General features: G+C 43.2%; 1 protein-coding gene across 1 annotated transcript in view; it reads left to right on the top strand.

The window, feature by feature from the left end:
- The window catches only part of LOC124552397 (tubulin alpha-3 chain-like), a 216377-nt gene that overhangs the window by 127497 nt on the left and 67061 nt on the right, over positions 1–21819 (top strand). Inside the window, exon 4 of the mRNA XM_047126657.1 lies at positions 9023–9219. Coding sequence (XP_046982613.1) covers positions 9023–9219 — 197 coding nt within the window. The remainder of the gene's footprint in view (positions 1–9022; positions 9220–21819) is intronic.

The following is a 21819-nucleotide window of genomic DNA, read 5'->3' as shown; positions in this document are numbered from 1 at the left end:
TTCGCGAATGTAAGCGATACATGGCAGGCAAAGAACATGCTCCGAGAATGGGAATGTCTGACCATTATGAGCTGTCAGCTGCGTGCTAGTTTTAGACAGTCGCGGAGAGCCTAACAGTTCATCTGCATGACGATTTAGCAGTGTGACAGAGGCACCCGGTCCAACTGAAATTTTACACGTTTCCCACAAATAAGTAAACGAACAAAACGTTTATTTGACTGACGTATCACTGAAGATACTGTACGCTTGCCTTTTGCAGATTTGGAGTATACTGCATTAATGACATGGGGCTTGTGACTAGATTTTTGTGGATGGGCCGAATTCTTACGTCTGTTCCGTTGCGAACATACTGATTGCACATGTTCTTTCTTACCACAGGTGTAGCACTAAGCTTGCCCGGAGGGGCAGTCTTGGCGTTTGTGCCGTGAATAAGACCTAGGGCAACACTTAAGTCTGTGCGTCTGTGTAGCCGCCAGTTTAGCGAACTGCTTACGCGGTGTGAATGGCTGTTTTCTAGGCTGGGCTAGCGCAAACCGCCGGTGCGGAATGGGACGATCGCAAGCATGGCACTCAACCCCACAAGTAGTTGGCTGCTCAAATTTATGAGTCGACAAGTCATCGGAATCGTACTGACATAAGATTTGAAGTACCTGCTGTTATGAGAGAATGTTTCAAAATCTGTTCTCTGAGTTAATCAGGCACATTGTACTCGATCGCATCACGTAACATAGCGCACCGCAACCACATTTGAATTTGCATTTCCTTGTCGTACCCTGCAAATATGTTGTCCACTCGCGATAAGTTTGTTCCGACAGTTTTTATGCTATGAAAGAATCGATACGTAGTTGCTACCACATTCACTTGTTGGTCATAATAGTGACGCTACCACGTAAACAAGTTCACTTGGAATGGCGTTAGGGAACAGTTTTTGTAGGAGCCTCAACATTGCACTTCCTACTGTTGACAGTAGATAGGAAAGTTTCACAGTACCTGTACATTGGGGGCGATGTCGTGGGCTTCAGATTGTGACAACCACTCGAGCCATTCTTCTCCTTGTTCACAAAACTGTCGAAAAGGTGGCGCTTGTTCCGTTGGGCGCACAGTGTTGGCAAGTAGCTGCTGCACCGTGTTGAGTAACGTAGAGATTTGTTGTTACTGGAACTGAAACATCTGCATTAGCTGTGTGGCATCTAACGCTTGCGGCTGTGGCGGGGACAGGAGGGGTGGACATTTTGGAAGACGCAAATGCAACAAACAGACAAGGCAAGAAATCTAAATAATGATAAAATCAAAGTAATTTTCTGCAACGCCCGCCTGAAAACAGTCGTTTAATGAACAAAGTAAGAGCATGGACTATCAGACCAAGTGTGTGATTGGATTGAAGAGTTCCTAGATAAGAGAACGCAGCATGTCATTCTCAATGGAGAGAAGTCTTCCGAAGTAAGAGTGATTTCAGGTGTGCTGCAAGGGAGTGTCGTAGGACCGTTGCTATTCACAGTATACATAAATTACCTTGTAGATAACACTGGGGCTTTTTGCGGATGATGCTGTGGTATATCGGGAGGTTGTAACAATGGAAAATTGTACTGAAATGCAGGAGAATCTGCAACGAATTGACGCATGGTGCAGGGAATGGCAATTGAATCTCAATGTAGACAAGGGTAATGTGCTGCGAATACATACAAAGAAAGATCCTTTATCATTTAGGTACAATATAGCAAGTCAGCAACTGGAAACAGTTAATTCCATAAATTATCTGGGAGTACGAATTAGGAGTGATTTAAAATGGAATGATCATATAAAGTTGATCGTCGGTAAAGCAGATGCCAGACTGAGATTCATTGGAAGAATCCCAAGGAAATGCAATCCGATAACAATTGATAGTGGAGATAGAAAAGATCCAACGGAGAGGAGCGCGCTTCGTTACAGGATCATTTAGTAATCGCGAAAGCGTTACGGAGATGATATATGCACTCCAGTGGAAGATTCTGCAAGAGAGACGCTCAGTAGCTCGGTACGGGCTTTTGTTGAAGTTTCGAGAACATACCTTCGCCGAGGAGTCAAGCAGTACATTGCTCCCTCCTACGTATATCTCGCGAAGAGACCACGAGGATAAAATCAGAGAGATTAGAGCCCACACAGAGGCATACCGACAATCCTTCTTTCAACGAGCAATACGAGACTGGAATAGAAGGGAGAACCGATAGAGGTACTCAAGGTACCCTCCGCTGCACACCGTCAGGTGGCTTGCGGAGTATGGATGTAGATGTAGATGTAGAAAAACGACAAGAAACTGTTAAAGCAAATGGGGGGGCCCCCTGTAAAGTAAAGACAAGAGAATTAAGGTGCCAGCAAATTAAAAAAAGAAAAAAAGTGTCCGTAGGGCACTGAGTTCGGAGTATACTCATCGCCAAATACGGGGGCCTGCCCACTTGTCTCGTATAGGGTGCCTAAAGAATCCTGCGTCGTCGGAATGCTATACAACAATTCAGGCAAATCACATTAATAACTTTTATTATTAATAAGAAGATCGACAATACTTAACTTGGAATATACAATGATGTCACAAGCGATGGGCGATATGCAACATGAATCCGATTCCTTTTGCCGGCCGGTGTGGCCGTGCGGTTAAAGGCGCTTCAGTCTGGAACCGCGTGACCGCTACGGTCGCAGGTTCGAATCCTGCCTCGGGAATGGATGTGTGTGATGTCCTTAGGTTAGTTAGGTTTAATTAGTTCTAAGTTCTAGGCGACTGATGACCTCAGCAGTTAAGTCGCATAGTGCTCAGAGCCATTTGAACCATTTTTGAACCGATTCCTTTGCTATACAGGGTGTTACAAAAAGGTACGGCCAAACTTTCAGGAAACATTCCTCACACACAAAGAAAAAAAATATGTTATGTAGACAAGTGTCCGGAAACGCTTACTTTCCATGTTAGAGCTCATTTTATTACTTCTCTTCAAATCACATTAATCATGGAATGGAAACACACAGCAACAGAACGTACCAGCGTGACTTCAAACACTTTGTTACAGGAAATGTTCAAAATGTCCTCCGTTAGCGAGGACACATCCATCCACCCTCCGTCGCGTGGAATCCCTGATGCGCTGATGCAGCCCTGGAGAATGGCGTATTGTATCACAGCCGTCCACAATACGAGCACGAAGAGTCTCTACACTTGGCACCTGGGTTGCGTAGACAAGAGCTTTCAAATGCCCCCATAAATGAAAGTCAAGAGGGTTGAGGGTAGGAGAGCGTGGAGGACATGGAATTGGTCCGCTTCTACCAATCCATCGGTCACCGAATCTGTTGTTGAGAAGCTTACGAACACTTCGACTGAAATGTACAGGAGCTCCATCGTGCATGAACCACATGTTGTGTCGTACTTGTAAAGGCACATGTTCTAGCAGCACAGGTAGAGTATCCCGTATGAAATCATGATAACGTGCTCCGTTGAGCGTAGGTGGAAGAACATGGGGCCCAATCAAGACATCACCAACAATGCCCGCCCAAACGTTCACAGAAAATCTGTGTTGATGACGTGACTGCACAATTGCGTGCGGATTCTCGTCAGCCCACACATGTTGATTGTGAAAATTTACAATTTGATCACGTTGGTTCAAAAATGGTTCAAATGGCTCTGAGCACTATGGGACTTAACATCTATGGTCATCAGTCCCCTAGAACTTAGAACTACTTAAACCTAACTAACCTAAGGATAGCACACAACACCCAGTCATCACGAGGCAGAGAAAATCCCTGACCCCGCCGGGAATCGAACCCGGGAACCCGGGCGTGGGAAGCGAGAACGCTCCCGCACGACCACGAGCTGCGGACCGATCACGTTCGAATGAAGCCTCATCTGTAAAGAGAACATTTGCACTGGAATGAGGATTGACACATTGTTGGATGAACCATTCGCAGAAGTGTACCCGTGGAGGCCAGTCAGCTGCTGATAGTGCCTGCACACGCTGTACATGGCACGGAAACAACTGGTTCTCCCGTGGCACTCTCCATACAGTGACGTGGTCAACGTTACCTTGTACAGCAGCAACTTCTCTGACGCTGACATTAGGGTTATCGTCAACTGCACGATGAATTGCCTCGTCCATTGCAGGTGTCCTCGACGTTCTAGGTCTTCCCCAGTCGCGAGTCATAGGCTGGAATGCTCCGTGCTCCCTAAGACGCCGATCAATTGCTTCGAACGTCTTCCTGTCGGGACACCTTCGTTCCGGAAATCTGTCTCGATACAAACGTACCGCGCCACGGCTATTGCCCCGTGCTAATCCATACATCAAATGGGCATCTACCAACTCCGCATTTGTAAACATTGCACTGACTGCAAAACCACGTCCGTGATGAACACTAACCTGTTGATGCTACGTACTGATGTGCTTGATGCTAGTACTGTAGAGCAATGAGTCGCATGTCAACACAAGCACCGAAGTCAACATTACCTTCCTTCAATTGGGCCAACTGGCGGTGAATCGAGGAAGTACAGTACATACTGACGGAACTAAAATGAGCTCTAACATGGAAATGAAGCGTTTCCGGACACATGTCCACATAACATCTTTTCTTTATTTGTGTGTGAGGAATGTTTCATGAAAGCTTGCCCGTACCTTTTTGTAACACCCTGTATACATTGTTCATGCAAGTTTGACATACAGTTTGTGGATCACTAATAACTGCTATCGTAGCGTTCTCTGCTAGCCTGTCCATATACTGTCGTAATACCTCTGCCAATACTGGGCCGATACTAAGAGGCGGGGTCTGGCAGGAGCGACGCTTATATGGTGCTCTTGTAGAGGCCGCTCCCCTCGTGGTGCGGTCCTGATCAATGGCTCTGAGCACTATGGGACTTAACAGCTGAGGTCATCAGTCCCCTAGAACTTAGAACTACTTAAACCTAACTAACCCAAAGACATCACACACAGCCATGCCCGAGGCAAGATTCGAACCTGCGACCGTAGCGGTCGCGCGGTTCCGAACTGTAGCGACTAGAACCGCTCGGCCACTTCGGCCGGCGCGGTCCTGATCAGTGCACCGTTAGCCTACGTCGTTTCACCGCCTTCTCTTCTCTTGGGTTCTTCACCTACGTTCCAGCGGTTGTGGTTACGCCAGAACAGTGAAAGCTAGATATGGCAACCCTAGTTCTGAGCGAGAGGGTCTGGAAAAGGGATGGGAAAACCCCACCTGGCAAAAACCGATACCAGTATTTCGGTTTTGGATAACCGGTATTTTTCTTTAGTCTCAATTATAACAGGTGTTTTTTTTTTGTTACTAATAACCGAATAAAATACCAAAATAACGAATTAGCCTTAGCAGCAGTGCTAAAACTTTTCGTTTTTAAATAAACCTTTTCTCTACCAAAAAGGAGTAATTTTTATTCTTAACATTTGCATTGGTTTGACATATCGCGTTTTTTTATAGAAAATGGGGAAAAGCGGTCAGTGCTACATTTCTGACAATGATGATAGCAATGAGGAAGAAACTGTTGTGTACATAGTTCCACGTAGTCAGCGCGTACACAACTTTCCCACTAGAGCGCGCCCCGCTAAGCACAACAGCGCAGGCGCAGCGCTCGTCAATCTCCGCACTACGAGATGGCGCTGCCTTAGAGACGGACCAAATTCTGCTTCCACCGATCCACGTATTAATATGTAACCCAGCCAATGCGATTGCTGCTAATGTAGAACCTTTTCTCCTCATGGATCACACTTGCGCAGTGATACATGAATGCACGAGATATTATAATGAGTGTACAGACCTCCGATTAGTCAGTCTGCATTTATCTGCACCTGTCTGTACCAGTCTATATTAGTCTGTATCAGTCTATAGTCAAGTTTCAGTCTGCGCCTGTTAAGATTATCATATTCCTGTACATGGCCATGAAGATAAATGTATAGACACTTTGTCAAGTATCAGAGATATGTGAGAATAAGATTAACGTACCAATACCAAAAAACTTCAGATTGTCAATTGTAAAGAGCATCCAGAATCAAGTTACATTAGGTTTATGCTTGTTACTATTTTAAAAAATGTGTCTGAAAATTAATCAAGTTCTGTTTAAAGTTGGGTCACCGTCAATCTGCTACTCTAAGCGTGCAAGTGGCATTTCTATCATCTGACCTAACGGCAGAAGATAAACACGCCACGATAAGACCACGAGACATATTGCTGACACTCACCTACTTTGTTAGAGCGACAAGTTAAATAATCTGATGGTGTGTGTACCGAAGGTCTTACAGTATGCACACCACACAAACACGTGGCATAAGAATTATAACTGCATTGTTGAAACAGTAATGTGCCTGTTGCTGTGTGTCGTGACCAAAGGTATGTCTGTGTACCTGCAGTGTGCATAGGGTGACCAGACGTCCAGATTAATCTGGGCATGTCCTCCTTTTTAGCTTTTTGTCCGGGGTCCAGGCGGATTTTTACAGTGCCCGGCTTGTTCGCAAAGTTGAGCGTAATACAGTTAAATTTACAATTCGTCCCGTTCTATTGCTCTTTTCTTAGATACTTTAACTATTGGCACAGCCTTCATGATAAATACGCACGAAGGCGATGTTAGTAGGTGGCACCAGGATCGAGAATATTTTCTCTAATTACCAAACAGTGAACTGATGAGAGGAATAGATTAAACTTTGAATCATTGAAAGGTATGTTGATGGTCCAATATAATTTAAAAGAATTTTCATGTGTGTCATTTTACAATTACCTGTTAAGTAAGCCTAAACTTCTGCAACAAATTGTTTCCTCCAAGAAGTATCAATAATTGTTACGGAATGTATGTATATTATGTCTATAAATAATAAACTCATTTATTAAAATTGAACGTATGTTTGATGGGGAATATTGCAGATGAGGATACCATCCGTCAGCTTTGTACAAGTCACATGAAAGTAGCCAATCAGGAATGGCGTTTAGCCAGCCGTCTTTGTTAAATCTTAAAACTATGCGTAAATATAAAAACAATTGATGCCACAGCGCACGGGATTAGCCGAGCAGTCTAAAGCGCTGCAGTCATGGACTGTGCGGCTGGTCCCAGCGGAGGTTTGAGTCCTCCCTCAGGCATGAGTGTGTGTGTGTGTGTTTGTCCTTAGGATAAATTAGGTTAAGTAGTGTGTAGGCTTAGGGACTGATGACCTTAGCAGTTAAGTCCCATAAGATTTCACACACATTTGAACTTTTTTGAATTGATATCACACTGTCACCACAATCAATGTTTTTAATTTAAAATAAAAAATATTGCTCTGGGAATCACCACCTGACCACCAGTAACATTTAACTACTGGTTTTACCGGTAATTCCCGACAGTCACGTGACTTGTCCAAAGCTGACGGGTGGTATCCTAATTTGCAGTTGACCCGTTTGATGTGTCCTTTTTTTCTTCCTTTGTCCTCCTTTTTGAAGCTGTTTGTCCTCCTTTTTAAACAGTTGCATCTGGTCACCCTAAGTGTGCAAGGCTTGCCCCCACCTGGTCTGTACAGTGGTTTCTTGCTATCGTCGCCGGACGCCCTTTATATTGTAGAATGGCACCAAACCTAATCTGGATATATTCGTAAGAAGTGATGAAGTAACGAAGTACAATGCTTCATTTGCTTTAAAAGACTAAAGATCTGTCTGCTTTTCTATGAAGCAATAAAAGAGGAAGGAAATTATGTCAACAGTAATAAACTTATCAACAATTCATTCATGGTATACAATAAAAACAGAAAGCAGCTGATCTGCTTGCTGTATCCTTATCTGCTTGTAGCACTTGAAAAGATTCCCCATTACAACATGATTTTTCAGCAGAATTTCAAAAAAATTTGTATCAGTGGGAGACTACTGGTGAGTTTTTGTAGTATTCAGTACTTATCTCTTTTAGAGAAAAGCAGCATATGGTGCACAGAGTAAGTTTTCTTTTATTTGCCTATTTTTATTTAATACTTTGATTCTATGTATCTTGAACCTGAGCGAGTCAAAATTTTTCAATCTGCTCGATTTCTGCGTCTGTTATAAGAAATAAAAAACCGAAAATCAGTTATTTCAGAAACTGTTGTATTCTCCAACAGTTTATTGAACGTAACTTCTTCTACAATACAATAGCTGGCTGTACAATAGATGTAGACGTCCGTCGATGTAGCCAGAGATGTGGTTCCTCTCGGTCGGCTGGTACTTTGAACGGCGGTGCAGTACAGCGGCTTCGGTGATATCTTCTCGGAGACTCTGCTATAGCGGTTGCCATTAGCAGCGGACGAAGACTGGTCTGCCTTCGACCGGCCGGGCCTATATAGTGAGATGGAGCCAATAGAAACCCGCCATTGGACTCGGTGGCCGGATATGTCGTGGCGACCTCTGCAAGGAAAGGTTCCTATTAATCGACTGGAATCTTCGGCGTGTTTACCTGATGTCTTCGCCTGTTTGGCTGTTGGTTTGTTTCCCTCATAGCGTGGCTGTTATGCAGTGCTGTGAGCTGGAGCCAATAGAAACCCGCCGTTGGAATCGGTGGCCAGATATGTTGCGGCGACCTCTGCAAGGAAAGGTTCCTATTAATCGACTGGAATCTTCGGCGTGTTTACCTGATGTCTTCGCCTGTTTGGCTGTTGGTTTGTTTCGCTCATAGCGTGGCTGTTATGCAGTGCTGTCTGCCATTTAGGGGAACCTGATGGCAGACAGTACAGAAACCATTTATTTTGAGCGATTTTAACAGTCAGATACAACTGGCGTGGAAAAAGTCGATATAACCGCAAATCGATTGTTTCAGCAATAACTACCATCCATAGTCTGAAAGGCTATCATTCAGTCTGATGAGGCCAAATGTGAACCCACTCGAATCATATAAACAGCGAACTGACATCTAAACTGCTGATGTGGCGTCAAACCATGCTAGGAACCACATTTATTTCTCATACATAAAGTTATTCATTATTACTGGTTCTGCACTGTGGCTAGTGCACACTGTAGTTTCGCCACGTAGTAGTACTAGAATGTATTGTGTATCACTGTATCACTTATTGGCGGCCATTTGCAGGTAAGGAGTGCATCGATGTCACACTGGATCGGATCCGCAAGATGGCGGACCAGTGCGCGGCGCTGCAGGGCTTCCTGGTGTTCCACTCGTTCGGGGGCGGGACTGGCTCCGGGTTCGGATCTCTGCTGATGGAGAGGCTCTCTGTGGACTACCCAAAGCGCAGCAAGCTCGCCTTCTCTATCTACCCGGCCCCGCAGGTACGACTCTGCCTGCACTCTGGTGGCACACTTGTGTACGGTCAGGTCCACACCACTCACTTGCAACAAATATTCTGTCAAAAAAGGTCCCCAGTGTCCTTAGACGGTAGGCCCAGATTATACGTGTGTAAGAGACACCGTGAGACGTAAAGTCCACAGTGCTTCTAAAGCACCAAGCCCAGAATATGCACCTGCAGAATACACCTCTAGATGAAACAGCACCACTGTCCCTCAGCTGTTGAGGCCAGACTGTGCACCTGCAAGATACACCTAGAGACAGAAACTCCCCAGTATCAGTACATGGTCAGGCCCATACTATATGTCTTTAAGTTACCCATTATAAAGTTCCCAGTTTATGTGCAATATAAACCAGGAGCCAAAAAAACCTCCTGTCCCTCAAAATTCGACCTTGGACAACACATGCTAGATACACCATGAATCAAATACTCCTCATTGATCCTAGATGGTCAGCCCCATACTGACTGGGTTTAAGTGACACCCAGATCATGTAAGAAACAGATTGCCCGATCACTTGGTCTAGCAGGCAACCCATGTCTGGGAACGGCCACCAGGCGGCAACAGCATCACACCCTTACTTGTGGCACCAACCACTAGATGGCACTCCATTCTGTGAAATATGTGGCAACATCGTCCGAACGCGTGCAGCTCTCCACCATTTGGCGTCTGTAAAGTACTGCTGTTTCTGACATACCGGTGGTTGTGGATCGAGTCGTCATGCCGAGGCCCTGCTAGTATATCAACTGTGGAAGGAGTAGACGGACAAATCCTGAACTAAAAATGTAGTAGAACTGTCTCAAAACTGAAAATTATAAAAAATATGTAGTTTATTCATATTGTATTTAAGCACCAAATAAAGATTCTCCGTTAGGCTGCACAAATAAGTTTCGTTGCCTTTCCCTGATCACTCTACCGCATTTAACTAGAAAGAAGTAATGTCTTAAATCTGAGCAAAACAGTACTGCTTGTGACAATAGCAGATGTGCTGACTGCAAAGTTAATATGTTTACCATCACAGAATTTTTTTTTTACTCACGATATTTAAAGTTTCACAATGTTTATTTTTTTCGAAGATATCGCTGTTAAGTGCGTACATGAAATTATATTTGTTTACAACTAACAATAATCATATGCAAAATGCGATTATACTTAAGAACGCTTACAGAAATACTTAGAAAGGTTGCAAAATCGGTTTCTTAAACTTATTTACAGTTTCAATGTGAAAAATATATTATCGTTATAACTCACCTAATCCCTATAGATACTCTATGCAAAATAAATAAGCCGGCCGAAGTGGCCGTGCGGTTCTAAGCGCTGCAGTCTGGAACCACGAGACCGCTACAGTTGCAGGTTCGAATCCTGCCTCTGGCATGAATGTGTGTGATGTCCTTAGGTTAGTTAGGTTTAACTAGTTCCAAGTTCTAGGGGACTGATGACCTCAGAAGTTGAGTCCCATACTGCTCAAAGCCATTTGAACCATTTGAACCAAAATAAATAATTATGTCGGTAATGTCAGGATGCGAAACCCACTGCTCAGTGCAATATTTGTCAGTAAATTAACTGATTATATTTCAAAGACGTTGAGAAGATTTTGAAAACTTTCTAGTGTTAACCTGCACGTGGAGATCTTTTTTACCACCATTATCCATATCAGAAGAGCTGTATAATAAAGAGGAAATAGACGGCATGGAAGGCGAGTGTATAACCTATGCGACTGCAATACAGTCTGCATTTAAACAGTAACACGCGAGAAATGTTTGTGTGTCACTTTTCATTTATTTCATTTCGCATATAATTGTGAGAGATACCCCTACAGTAGAAACAAACTTGGTTTGTAGAATTACAGGAGCTAATCTACATTCTTCGATTGAAAACTTGGGAAAAACCACAGCCGATCATGAGCTATAGTCAGCTGTGAGACGAATGCATTTTGCGTGCAGCGCTCTAGCCGAACACAAATCAGCGTCACTCACGTCACCGAAGATAGAGCGTTGCCAATGCCGCGACCTGGACAGATGAATTATAGTTCAATTCTTTTATCTTGGCTGTTCGCGCATGCCTACCCAGACGCGGGAGATTGCTGCGTTGCCAGTTGTACACGCCAAGAGAAGCAGCGCCATAGTATAGTTCGCAAACTTACGTTTAGGGGGGAGCGCCCAGTCTATGAAGTAAAGTCACCACGGCCACATGAACCCTTTCGCTGCTACAGACACGTGCTCCCCGCATTCCGCGATGTGCGCGATTTTGTCATCATTGCACTGCTCGCCTGTGCAGACACATGGTGTTTTGACTGCTTTGACACACTTTATCATTCGATTTCATAAATACTTTTTGGCCAAAAAATTTGATTTTTGCACATCTTCTTGACTGATACTTTCCCCCATAAATGACTTAATTTTGTTTCGATGTTCAATGTAGTTATTGTGCAGCAATAGATGTAGTAAACCACTGCACGAAATTTTGAAGAGTTTGCAGAGGTAAAGGTCCATAGCATATACTTTCCATATGGTCGATTTTAGTTGCCACTAGAAATTTCAAAAAATTACATTCAAACGAATAAAATTCAAGAAGTAAGACACTTCGATATTGTTTTTAAATAAATAAGATATCAAGCTCTGAACTAGGTTTGAACTCAGAACCTTTCATTTAACAGCCAGACACTCTGACCATTACGCTAACGCAGCTCGTCGTTTAATGTATCTACTGGAGAGCTTTAAAATAACATGCAAAAACCGACAAACACTGTTGGTATGATTATGAATTACTCACGTTTCGTCGAAGTACAATAGGATATAACAATTACTGCTGTTCTTTATTGCGAAAAAAAAGCGGTTAGTGAGAATGATACTAACACCTTTCCTTGCTATCGCCTGAATTAGGAGGCTTATTGCTTGTTTGTTTTAATTAATTAATAGAATATGAAGCAATTGGTATAAAGAATGCTTTTTCCAAACTTTCTATAAAAGAAAGTCTGCTATCAAGACATTGCTTTTGTTCAATTACTTTAATTATGACTGAACGTTTCTAAAACTGAAGACACTCGTCCGTGCTCTGCACTGCAGTCAAGCTCTGGCAACGTCCTTCTCTGTTCATTGGCTGACTGTTTTGTGACGTCAGATGCGCAGAACGAACCTAAACTCGGCCCCCATCATAAATGACGCGCACTTTAGCATTGTAGCGTCGCCTGCGACATCTGTTGATCGACGAGAAAACTATTTTCACGGTTGCCTGTTCCGTCGTAAGGACGGTCAATCTGTTTCTTACGTGATCTGGGGCGACACCACGAGATGTGAAAACCTCTCTGTGTATAGACGTTAAGCCAGTACTACACATCTGCAAGATACTGTATCAGATCAAAAGTCTCCTGTGGCCTACCCAGAAAACCACATGAATATTGTGCTAGGCATGATATCCTGTGAACTATGGATGAAGGGCAATAGGCAGATTCCATATTTCTAGATTTCCGAAAAGCATTTGCCACAGTGCCCCACTTCAGACTATTTACAAAGGTACGAGCATACGGATTAGGTTCCCAGATAATGTGAGTGGCACAAAGACTTCTTAAGTGATAAGATCCAGTACGTTGCCCTCGATGGCGAGTGTTCATCAGGGACAAGGGTATCGTCAGGAATGCCTCAGGAAAGTCTGATAGGAGCGCCAATATTTTTATACAGGGTGTTACAAAAAGGTACGGCCAAACTTTCAGGAAACATTCCTCACACACAAAGAAATAAAATACGTTACGTGGAAATGTGTCCTGAAACGCTTACTTTCCATGTTAGAGCTCATTTTATTACTTCTCTTCAAATCACATTAACCATGGAATGGAAACACACAGCAACAGGACGTACCAGCGTGACTTCAAACACTTTGTTACAGGAAATGTTCAAAATGTCCTCCGTTAGTGAGGATACATGCATCCACCCTCCGTCGCATGGAATCCCTGATGCGCTGATGCAGCCCTGGAGAATGGCGTATTGTATCACAGCCGTCCACAATACGAGCACGAAGAGTCTCTACATTTGGTACCGGGGTTGCGTACACAAGAGCTTTCAAATGCCCCCATAAATTAAAGTCAAGAGGATTGAGGTAAGGAGAGAGTGAAGGGCACGGATTTGGTCCGCCTCTACCAATCCATCGGTCACCGAATCTGTTGTTGAGAAGCGTACGAACACTTCGACTGAAATGTGCAGGGGCTCCATCGTGCGTGAACCACATGTTGTGTCGTACTTGTAAAGGCACGTGTTCTAGCAGCACAGGTATAGTATCCCGTATGAAATCATGATAACGTGCTCCATTGAGTGTAGGTGGAAGAACATGGGGCCCAATCGAGACATCACCAACAATGCTGCCCAAACGTTCACAGAAAATCTGTGTTGAAGACGTGATTGCACAATTGCGTGCGGATTCTCGTCAGCCCACACATCTTGATTGTGAAAATTTACAATTTGACTCACGTTGGAATGAAGCCTCATCCGTAAAGAGAATATTTGCACTGAAATGAGAACTGACACATTGTTGGATGAACCATTAGCAGAAGTGTACCCGTGGAGGCCAATCAGCTGCTGATAGTGCCTGCACACGCTGTACATGGTACGGAAACAACTGGTTCTCCCGTAGCACTCTCCATCCAGTGACGTGGACAACGTTACCTTGTACAGCAGCAACTTCTCTGACGCTGACGTTAGGGTTATCGTCCACTGCACGAAGAATTACCTCGTCCATTGCAGGTGTCCTCGTCGTTCTAGGTCTTCCCCAATCGCGAGTCATAGGCTCGAATGTTCCGTGCTCCCTCAGACGCCGATCAATTGCTTCGAACGTCTTCCTGTCGGGACACCTTCGTTCTGGAAATCTGTCTCGATACAAACGTACCGCACGACGGCTATTGCCCCGTGCTAATCCATACATCAAATGGGCATCTGCCAACTCCGCATTTGTAAACATTGCCCTGACTGCAAAACCACGTTCGTGATGAACACTAACCTGTGCTTGATGCTAGTACTGTAGAGCAATGAGTCGCATGTCAACACAAGCACCGAAGTCAACATTACCTTCTTTCAATTGGGCCAACTGGCGGTGAATCGAGGAAGTACAGTACATACTGACGAATCTAAACTGAGCAATAACATGGAAATGAAGCGTTTCCGGACACATGTCCACATAACCTCTTTTCTTTATTTGTGTGTGAGGAATGTTTCCTGAAAGTTTGGCCGTACCTTTTTGTAACACCCTGTATACATAAATCACAGACAAGGTGAGCAGCAATCTGCACCTGTTTGCTGATGACACTGTGGTGTACGGGAAGAAGTCGAAGTTGAGTCACCGTAGGAGGATACAAGATGACTTAGGCAAAATTTCTAGTTGGTTTGATGAGCGACATCTTGCTCTAAATGTTGGAAAATGTAGCTTAATCCAGGTGACTAGGAAAACAAGTCTGTAATGTTCGGATACAGCATTGGTAGTGTTCTACTAGATCCAATCACGTTGTTTAAATATCAGGTCATAACTTTGCAAACCGATATGAAATAGAACCAGCGTGTGAGGATTGTGGTAGGAAAGGGGAATGATCGAGTTCGGTGTATGGGGAAAATTTAAGTAAGGCGTGGTTCACCTGTAGAGGAGACCACATATAGGAAACTAGTGCGAGCTATTCTTGAGCACTACCCGAGTGTTTGGGATGCGCACCAGGTCTGATTAAAGGAAAACGTCCAAGCACTTCAGTGGCGGGCTGCTAGATTTGTTACCGGTAGGTCTACAACACGCAAGTATTATGCAACTCGCAATTTTATGTTTCGGGAACTCAAACGGGAATACGTGGACGGAAGGCGACGTTCTTTTCGAGGACCACTATAGAGAAAATTTGAAGCATTTGAACCTGACTGCACAACGATGCTACTACTGCCAATATACATTTCACGTAAGGAACATGAAGATAACATACGCGATATTAGGGCTCGTAAGGAGGCATATGGGCTGAATGGCACAGGAAAGGAAATGAGTAGTAGTGGTACAGGGTAACTTCCACCAAGCACCGTGTAGTGGTTCGCGCAGTATGTATGTATGTATGTATTAGACCAATTGTGTGATTGGATTGAAGAGTTCCTAGGTAACAGAACTCAGCATGTCATTGTCAATGGAGAGAAGTCTTCCAAAGTAAGAGTGATTTCAGGTGTGCCGCAGTGGAGTGTCGTAGGACCGTTGCTATTCACAATATACATAAATGACCTTGTGGATGTCATCAGAAGTTCACTGAGGCTTTTTGCGGATGATGCTGTGGTATATCGAGAGGTTGTAACAATGGAAAATTGTACTGAAATGCAGGATAATCTGCAGCGAATTGACGCATGGTGCGGGGAATGGCAATTGAATCTCAATGTAGACAAGTGTAATGTGCTGCGAATACATACAAAGAAAGATCCTTTATCATTTTGCTACAATATAGCAGGTCAGCAACTGGAAGCAGTTAATTCCATAAATTATCTGGGAGTACGCGTTAGGAGTGATTTAATATGGAATGATCATATAGAGTTGATCGTCGGTAAAGCAGATGCCAGACTGAGATTCATTGGAAGAATCCTAAGGAAATGCAATCTGAAAACAGAGGAAGTAGGTTACAGTACGCTTGTTTGCCCACTGCTTGAATACTGCTCAGCAGTGTGGGATCCGTACCAGATAGGGTTGACAGAAGAGATGGAGAAGATCCAACGGAGAGCAGCGTGCTTCATTACAGGATCATTTAGTAGGCGCGAAAGCGTTACGGAGATAATAGATAAACTCCAGTGGAAGAGTCTGCAGGAGAGACGCTCAGTAGCTCGGTACGGGCTTTTGTTGAAGTTTCGAGAACATACCTTCACCGAGGAGTCAAGCAGTATATTGCTCCCTCCTACGTATATCTCGCGAAGAGACCATGAGGATAAAATCAGAGAGATTAGAGCCCACACAGAGGCATACCGACAATCCGTCTTTCCACGAACAATACGAGACTGGAATAGAAGAGAGAACCGATAGAGGTACTCAAGGTACCGTCCGCCACACAACGTCAGGTGGCTTGCGGAGTATGGATGTAGATGTAGATGAACTCCACAACCCACCATTCTGCGTATGGCGGAGGGTACCTAGTATCACAGTCAGACATTCCCTTCTTGTACCACTCGTAATAGGAATGAGGAAAAACGACTGTCCCTATGCATGTGTAGGAGCCCTGAATTCTCTTGTCTTCGCAAACCTCGTGAGAGATGCATGTTGGTGACAGCAGGACCATTTTGCAGTCAGCAGCAAATCAAGCAACATGCCTCTGAACTGCTTCGATGTCTTCCTTTTACGTGGCATGATGGAGATCCAAAACACTCGAGCAATGCTCAAGAATGCGTCGTACGAGTGCTCTGTTTGCGACCTTCTTTACCGATTAACTACATTTTCCAAGAATTCTCCAAATAAACGGAAGTCTACAATTCGCCTTCCCTACAACCGACCTTACTTACTCACCCTTTCCTATTCCATTTGCAGTTTTCAGCTTCAGAAGAATGTCTACTGATACCCCCCTCAATATGAACGCAGAATTCTCTGATTTTACCTTCTCAGACATTACGCAAGATATATCAGGTAGCTATAATTAAAGTGGAGCTGTTCATGGAGGTCCATTGTGGGCTGTAATTACCATATGGCAGTTGAACATGGTAGATACACTATGTGATCAAAAGTATACGGACACCTGGCTGAAAATGACTACAAGTTCATGGCGCCCTCCATCAGTAATGCTGGAATTCAATACGGTGTTGGCCCACCCTTAGACTTGATGGCATCTTCTACTCTCGCAGGCATTCGTTCAATCAGGTGCTGGAAGGTTTCTTTGGGAATGGCAGACCATTCCTCACGGAGTGCTGCACTGAGGAGAGGTATCAATATCAGTCGGTGAGGCCTGGCACCAAGTCGGCATTCCAAAACGTCCCAAAGGTGTTCCATAGGATTCAGGTCAGGACTCTATGCAAGCCAGTCCATTACAGGGATGTTATTGTCGTGTAATCACTCCGCCACAGGCCTTGCGTTATGAACAGCTACTCGATTGTACAGAAAGATGCAATCGCCATCCCTGAATTGCTCTTCAACAGTGGAAAGCAAGAGAGTGGTTAAAACATCAATGTGCTGTGATAGAGCCACGCAAGACAACAAGGGATGCAAGCCCCCTCCATGAAAAACACGACCACGCCATAACACCACCGCCTCCGAATTTTACTGTTGGCACTACACACACAGGCAGATGACGTTCCCCGGGCATTCGCCGTACCCACACCCTGCCATCGGATCGCCACATTGTGTACCGTGATTCGACACTCCACACAACGTTTGTCCATTGTTCAGTCGTCCAATATTTACACGCCTTGCACCTAGCGAGGCTTCATTTGGCATTTACTGGTGTGATGTGTGGCTTATGAACAGCCTCTCGACCGTGAAATCCAAGTTTCCTCACCTCCTGCCTAACTGTCATAGTACTTGCAGTGGATCCTGATGCAGTTTGGAATTCCTGTGTGATGGTCTGGATAGATGTCTGCCTATTACACATTATGACTCTCTTCAGCTACCTGGCTAGCCTTGCAGTCTAACGCACTGCTTCTCGAGTGGGAAGGCATGACAGTCCCCAGCATGAATCCATCTGGTGGATTAGTGTCAAGGTCCAGTGTGCCAGCCAGCCTGTGGACAATTTTTAAGGCAGTTTTCCATCTGCCTCGGTGAATGCAGGCTGGTTCCCCTTATTCCGTCTCAGTTACACTGTATCAGCAATTGCTGCACAAACACTGACTACACGTACATACACCATAATTACTCAATTACTCTATCACCCAAACATTGGGGTTATGGTCATGTGGAATGAGACATTCTGCTGGGGGCCAAACCTCACAATATCCCTAGGTTTGGTGTGGGTTGATGGTGGGACGAATGGACTGCTGTAGCCTGTTGTGGGATTGTGTACCACTGAGGGCTATGGCGGGGACAAAGCTTCTCCATCATTTCTCAGTCCCCAGTTCAATACATACGTACATGACCCTCTTCACCTGTACGCAGTTCCTGTCAGTCAACAGACAAGGTTGGCCTGTATGCTTTTGTGCTGTATGTGTCCCTTCATGTTTCCACCTCACTGTCACATCGGAAACTGTCGACCTAGGGATGTTTAGAGGTGTGGAAATCTCACATACAGATGTATAACACAAGTGACACCCACTCACCTGTCCATGTTCAAAGTCCATGAGTTCCACAGAGCACCCCATCCTGCTCTCTCATGATGTCTAATGACTACTGATATGGAGTACCTTGCAGTAGGTGGCAGGACAATGCAACTAATATAAAAAACTTATGTTTTTGGGTGTGTCTGGATACTTTTGATCACGTAGTGTATACTAAGGCCCTAATTTGGGTCCTTATGCAGAAAAAAATTAGTTCCAAGTTTTGGCCAGCAGGTGCAACTGTCACTGCACAGCATTTTGTCAATGTCTCTAGTGCTCGTATTTAAAAAATTGTGTAAGTGGCAGTTAGTAATAAAATCAACGATGACCTTTTCTGTGCACAACCCACTCTTAATCCATTACATATGGAGACATTCCTGTACATCTTTCTTGCATTCACAGTGCTAGATTTGCACCTGGTGGCAAAATTGGAAATAATATATATATATATATATATATATATATATATATATATATATATATATATATATATATATATATATATATATTTTATTTTTTATTTTTTTTTTTTTAAGCGTAATCTGGTTCCACATTACAGTGACACATTAGAATATCTACCAAATTTTGCTGCAATATAATAATTATCGGCCACACTGGACCTAGGTGAGAAGCTGCAATATAACTATAACCACCAGGTATACTGGAAGCAGGAGTGGCTTGGTTTGGAATTCACGGATAAAGTGTTTCTGTCTGGTGACCTAGGCACTGTTTAAAATAAAAGAGGCCTCATATGCTGACAGGGTTATCCATAAGCACATCCGGGGTTTTGGAAGATGACCACATGGAAACAAAACATACAGAAAATAGTCGCATATCAGCGGATAGAGCTTCTCCTCAAGTTTTAACTCGCATTACATGCTCACCGTATGGGCACCATTTGTGATGTGGTAAATGTCAGTATGGGCAGAAGAGTATGAGTGAGTAATTCATGGAAGTTGTTAAGACAGCAGCTTGCGTCAAAAAGCTGTTCAGCGGGTTTACCTATCTGCAGTCCAGAACCAAATACAGATTGGTTGACCTGTCTACACATTCTGACCCTTAATGATATGATTTGCTAATATACAATGGTATGTATTATGTATCAGAGCTGGAGAGATGCTGTTGTGTTATTTCTGTGCATGTCTCGTAACTTTCATACAGTCATGAATGACCTTGTACTATGGACAGATGCCAAGTAACTGGCAAAAGCCTACTTACAGAGATTGAAAAACTGTATGACTCTCTTATGTACCTCAAAGACAAGAAAAGACCAGACCAATTACAATGTGTGCAGAGGTGCTTAAGCAGTTATTCATGCAATGCTTCATATGTGAAACCAATGAGGAGAGCCCTGTCATGTGCCAAGGATTGCAAATAACCATCTTACTGTTTGAACATTCTCATCAGTTGTTGATGTGCTGGGGATAATCAGTGCATTCATCTTCTAGTTCCTCTTGGAAACAGTTGAATCACATGAAAGATTAGTCAAAAGCAGCTGTCAGCTTCATCAATGAGTTGCTGCACTTTATTCTGCTCTTAAAGAAAAACTATGTCCGTGTTTTCCAAAAGTCAAAAATTCTGGAACATAGCAAAATACATCTAACTTTTTTGGTATCCATCATAGCCACAAATGTCAAAATACATCGGGAACAATAATACCAAAAGAACATTTGCCATCAACAAAATTAAATGGCTCCATCTATTTTTTGGTCAAACCTGATTTAGACCCCTGATATTTTTACAGCATTTGCTTCAAACTTTCAGATGACTAATTAGCACAGCAACTGTATGTGCGGACTTTTATATGTGGCCTTGTTACTAAACTCTGCTTAATTCCTGCCTCACATGTGAATTAGCTGTTGTATATGTTTTGCAGAAGTAATTTTGCTTTCTCACAAGTGTACCACCAAGAGCTTCCAGCCATGTACAGATAGAACCATCATTCAGCTACTGTATATTATTATTATTATATTTATTATTATTAAATTTATTATTATTATTATATTCCTTTTTCAGATGTTATGTCTGGTTAAAAATGGAAAGTGACGCGGACCTTGATCGAGCGTGACTTCCTTTTATTATTATTATTATTATTATTATTATTATCATTATTATTATTGTGGTATAGTAGATCATTTGAGCTCAACAGTTAAAGAGTGTTACTGAGATATTCCCCAGGCAATGATGTAGATAATAAAATGGAGTGATGTATATGTAGTGTTGCAACTACAGATAATAATAACAGAGCCAGAGTTCAGGAGCCTTATGTCTTAAATTCAACTTTTTACTCTTATATTCTGATTTGGTTTTGAAATAAAAGCTACAGGGAAGTGTTTGTACTAGCTGATCTTTCCCATCAGTAGAACAGTTTATTCAGGGGTAATACTCACAGCTGTGAGCCTGTAGGACCTAAGCAAACATCCTGTTAACTTCTAATCCATTACCTCACACATTGTGCATATGACCAAGTACATTTTCCCATCACCACAGTCTTAACCACTTGCAAAGCATTCAATATTCCAATTTGTCCATGGATCACCAGGAGTAATCATTCCCAGCTATCTAAATATTTTAAAATCCTCATCTACTCAGATATAATGATTATATGCCTTTAGATCCTAGACTCAGGGCAAAGTTATGCCGCCCTCATTTATTTAAAACATCCACTTCAGTCTTTTCACGTGTGATGATCTCCACCTTTTGTTGCTCCCATTTATGTTGTTTGTCCATGGATCATTTACAGCAAACCCTCATCTTCAATACTTCAGATTTGTTGATGGCATCTTTATAGTCCGGTCCCAAGATGAATATAGTGTCTCTTCATTCCTCCAAAACATCAAAACTTTCTCTCCAGAGTTTTTCTCTTAGTCCTCCTCCTCTCAATATCCACTTTCCCAGATGCTGACATTTATTTTTCATGTCATTCACATGTCCCAAGCTATGAATCATCCAGACTTATCACTCCCAGTCATTCAAACATCCTAAAAGTGTGTTCTGGTTTGGATTTATTGATAACATCAACATGTTCTGGATGCAAGTCCAAGATAGACTGCACTAATTCCTCCATAACTTCATTCATTCATTCATTCATTCCTCTTGTTCTGTAGGATCCATCAAGAAGGAGAACCTTCAGAGATGTGGAAAGAGTCAAGGAAACATTTTCTTATCTTTCTGTTTCATCCTCCACAGCCCAACGTTCTACTTGCACAGATGTTGTCCGTATCTATGATAGCACATACACCTATTTGTGAATCACCTACAATAATCATTCACAGCCACCCAAAAACACTAAAGCTCTGTCTTATTGAGATTTCTTGATCCATCTAAAGCTAACCAGCCACCAAAAATATTGTACATCCTATCA

The sequence above is a fragment of the Schistocerca americana genome, chromosome 10 (genome assembly GCF_021461395.2).
Source record: "Schistocerca americana isolate TAMUIC-IGC-003095 chromosome 10, iqSchAmer2.1, whole genome shotgun sequence".
Taxonomy (NCBI): domain Eukaryota; kingdom Metazoa; phylum Arthropoda; class Insecta; order Orthoptera; family Acrididae; genus Schistocerca; species Schistocerca americana.
This window is presented reverse-complemented; position numbering and strand designations above follow the sequence as displayed.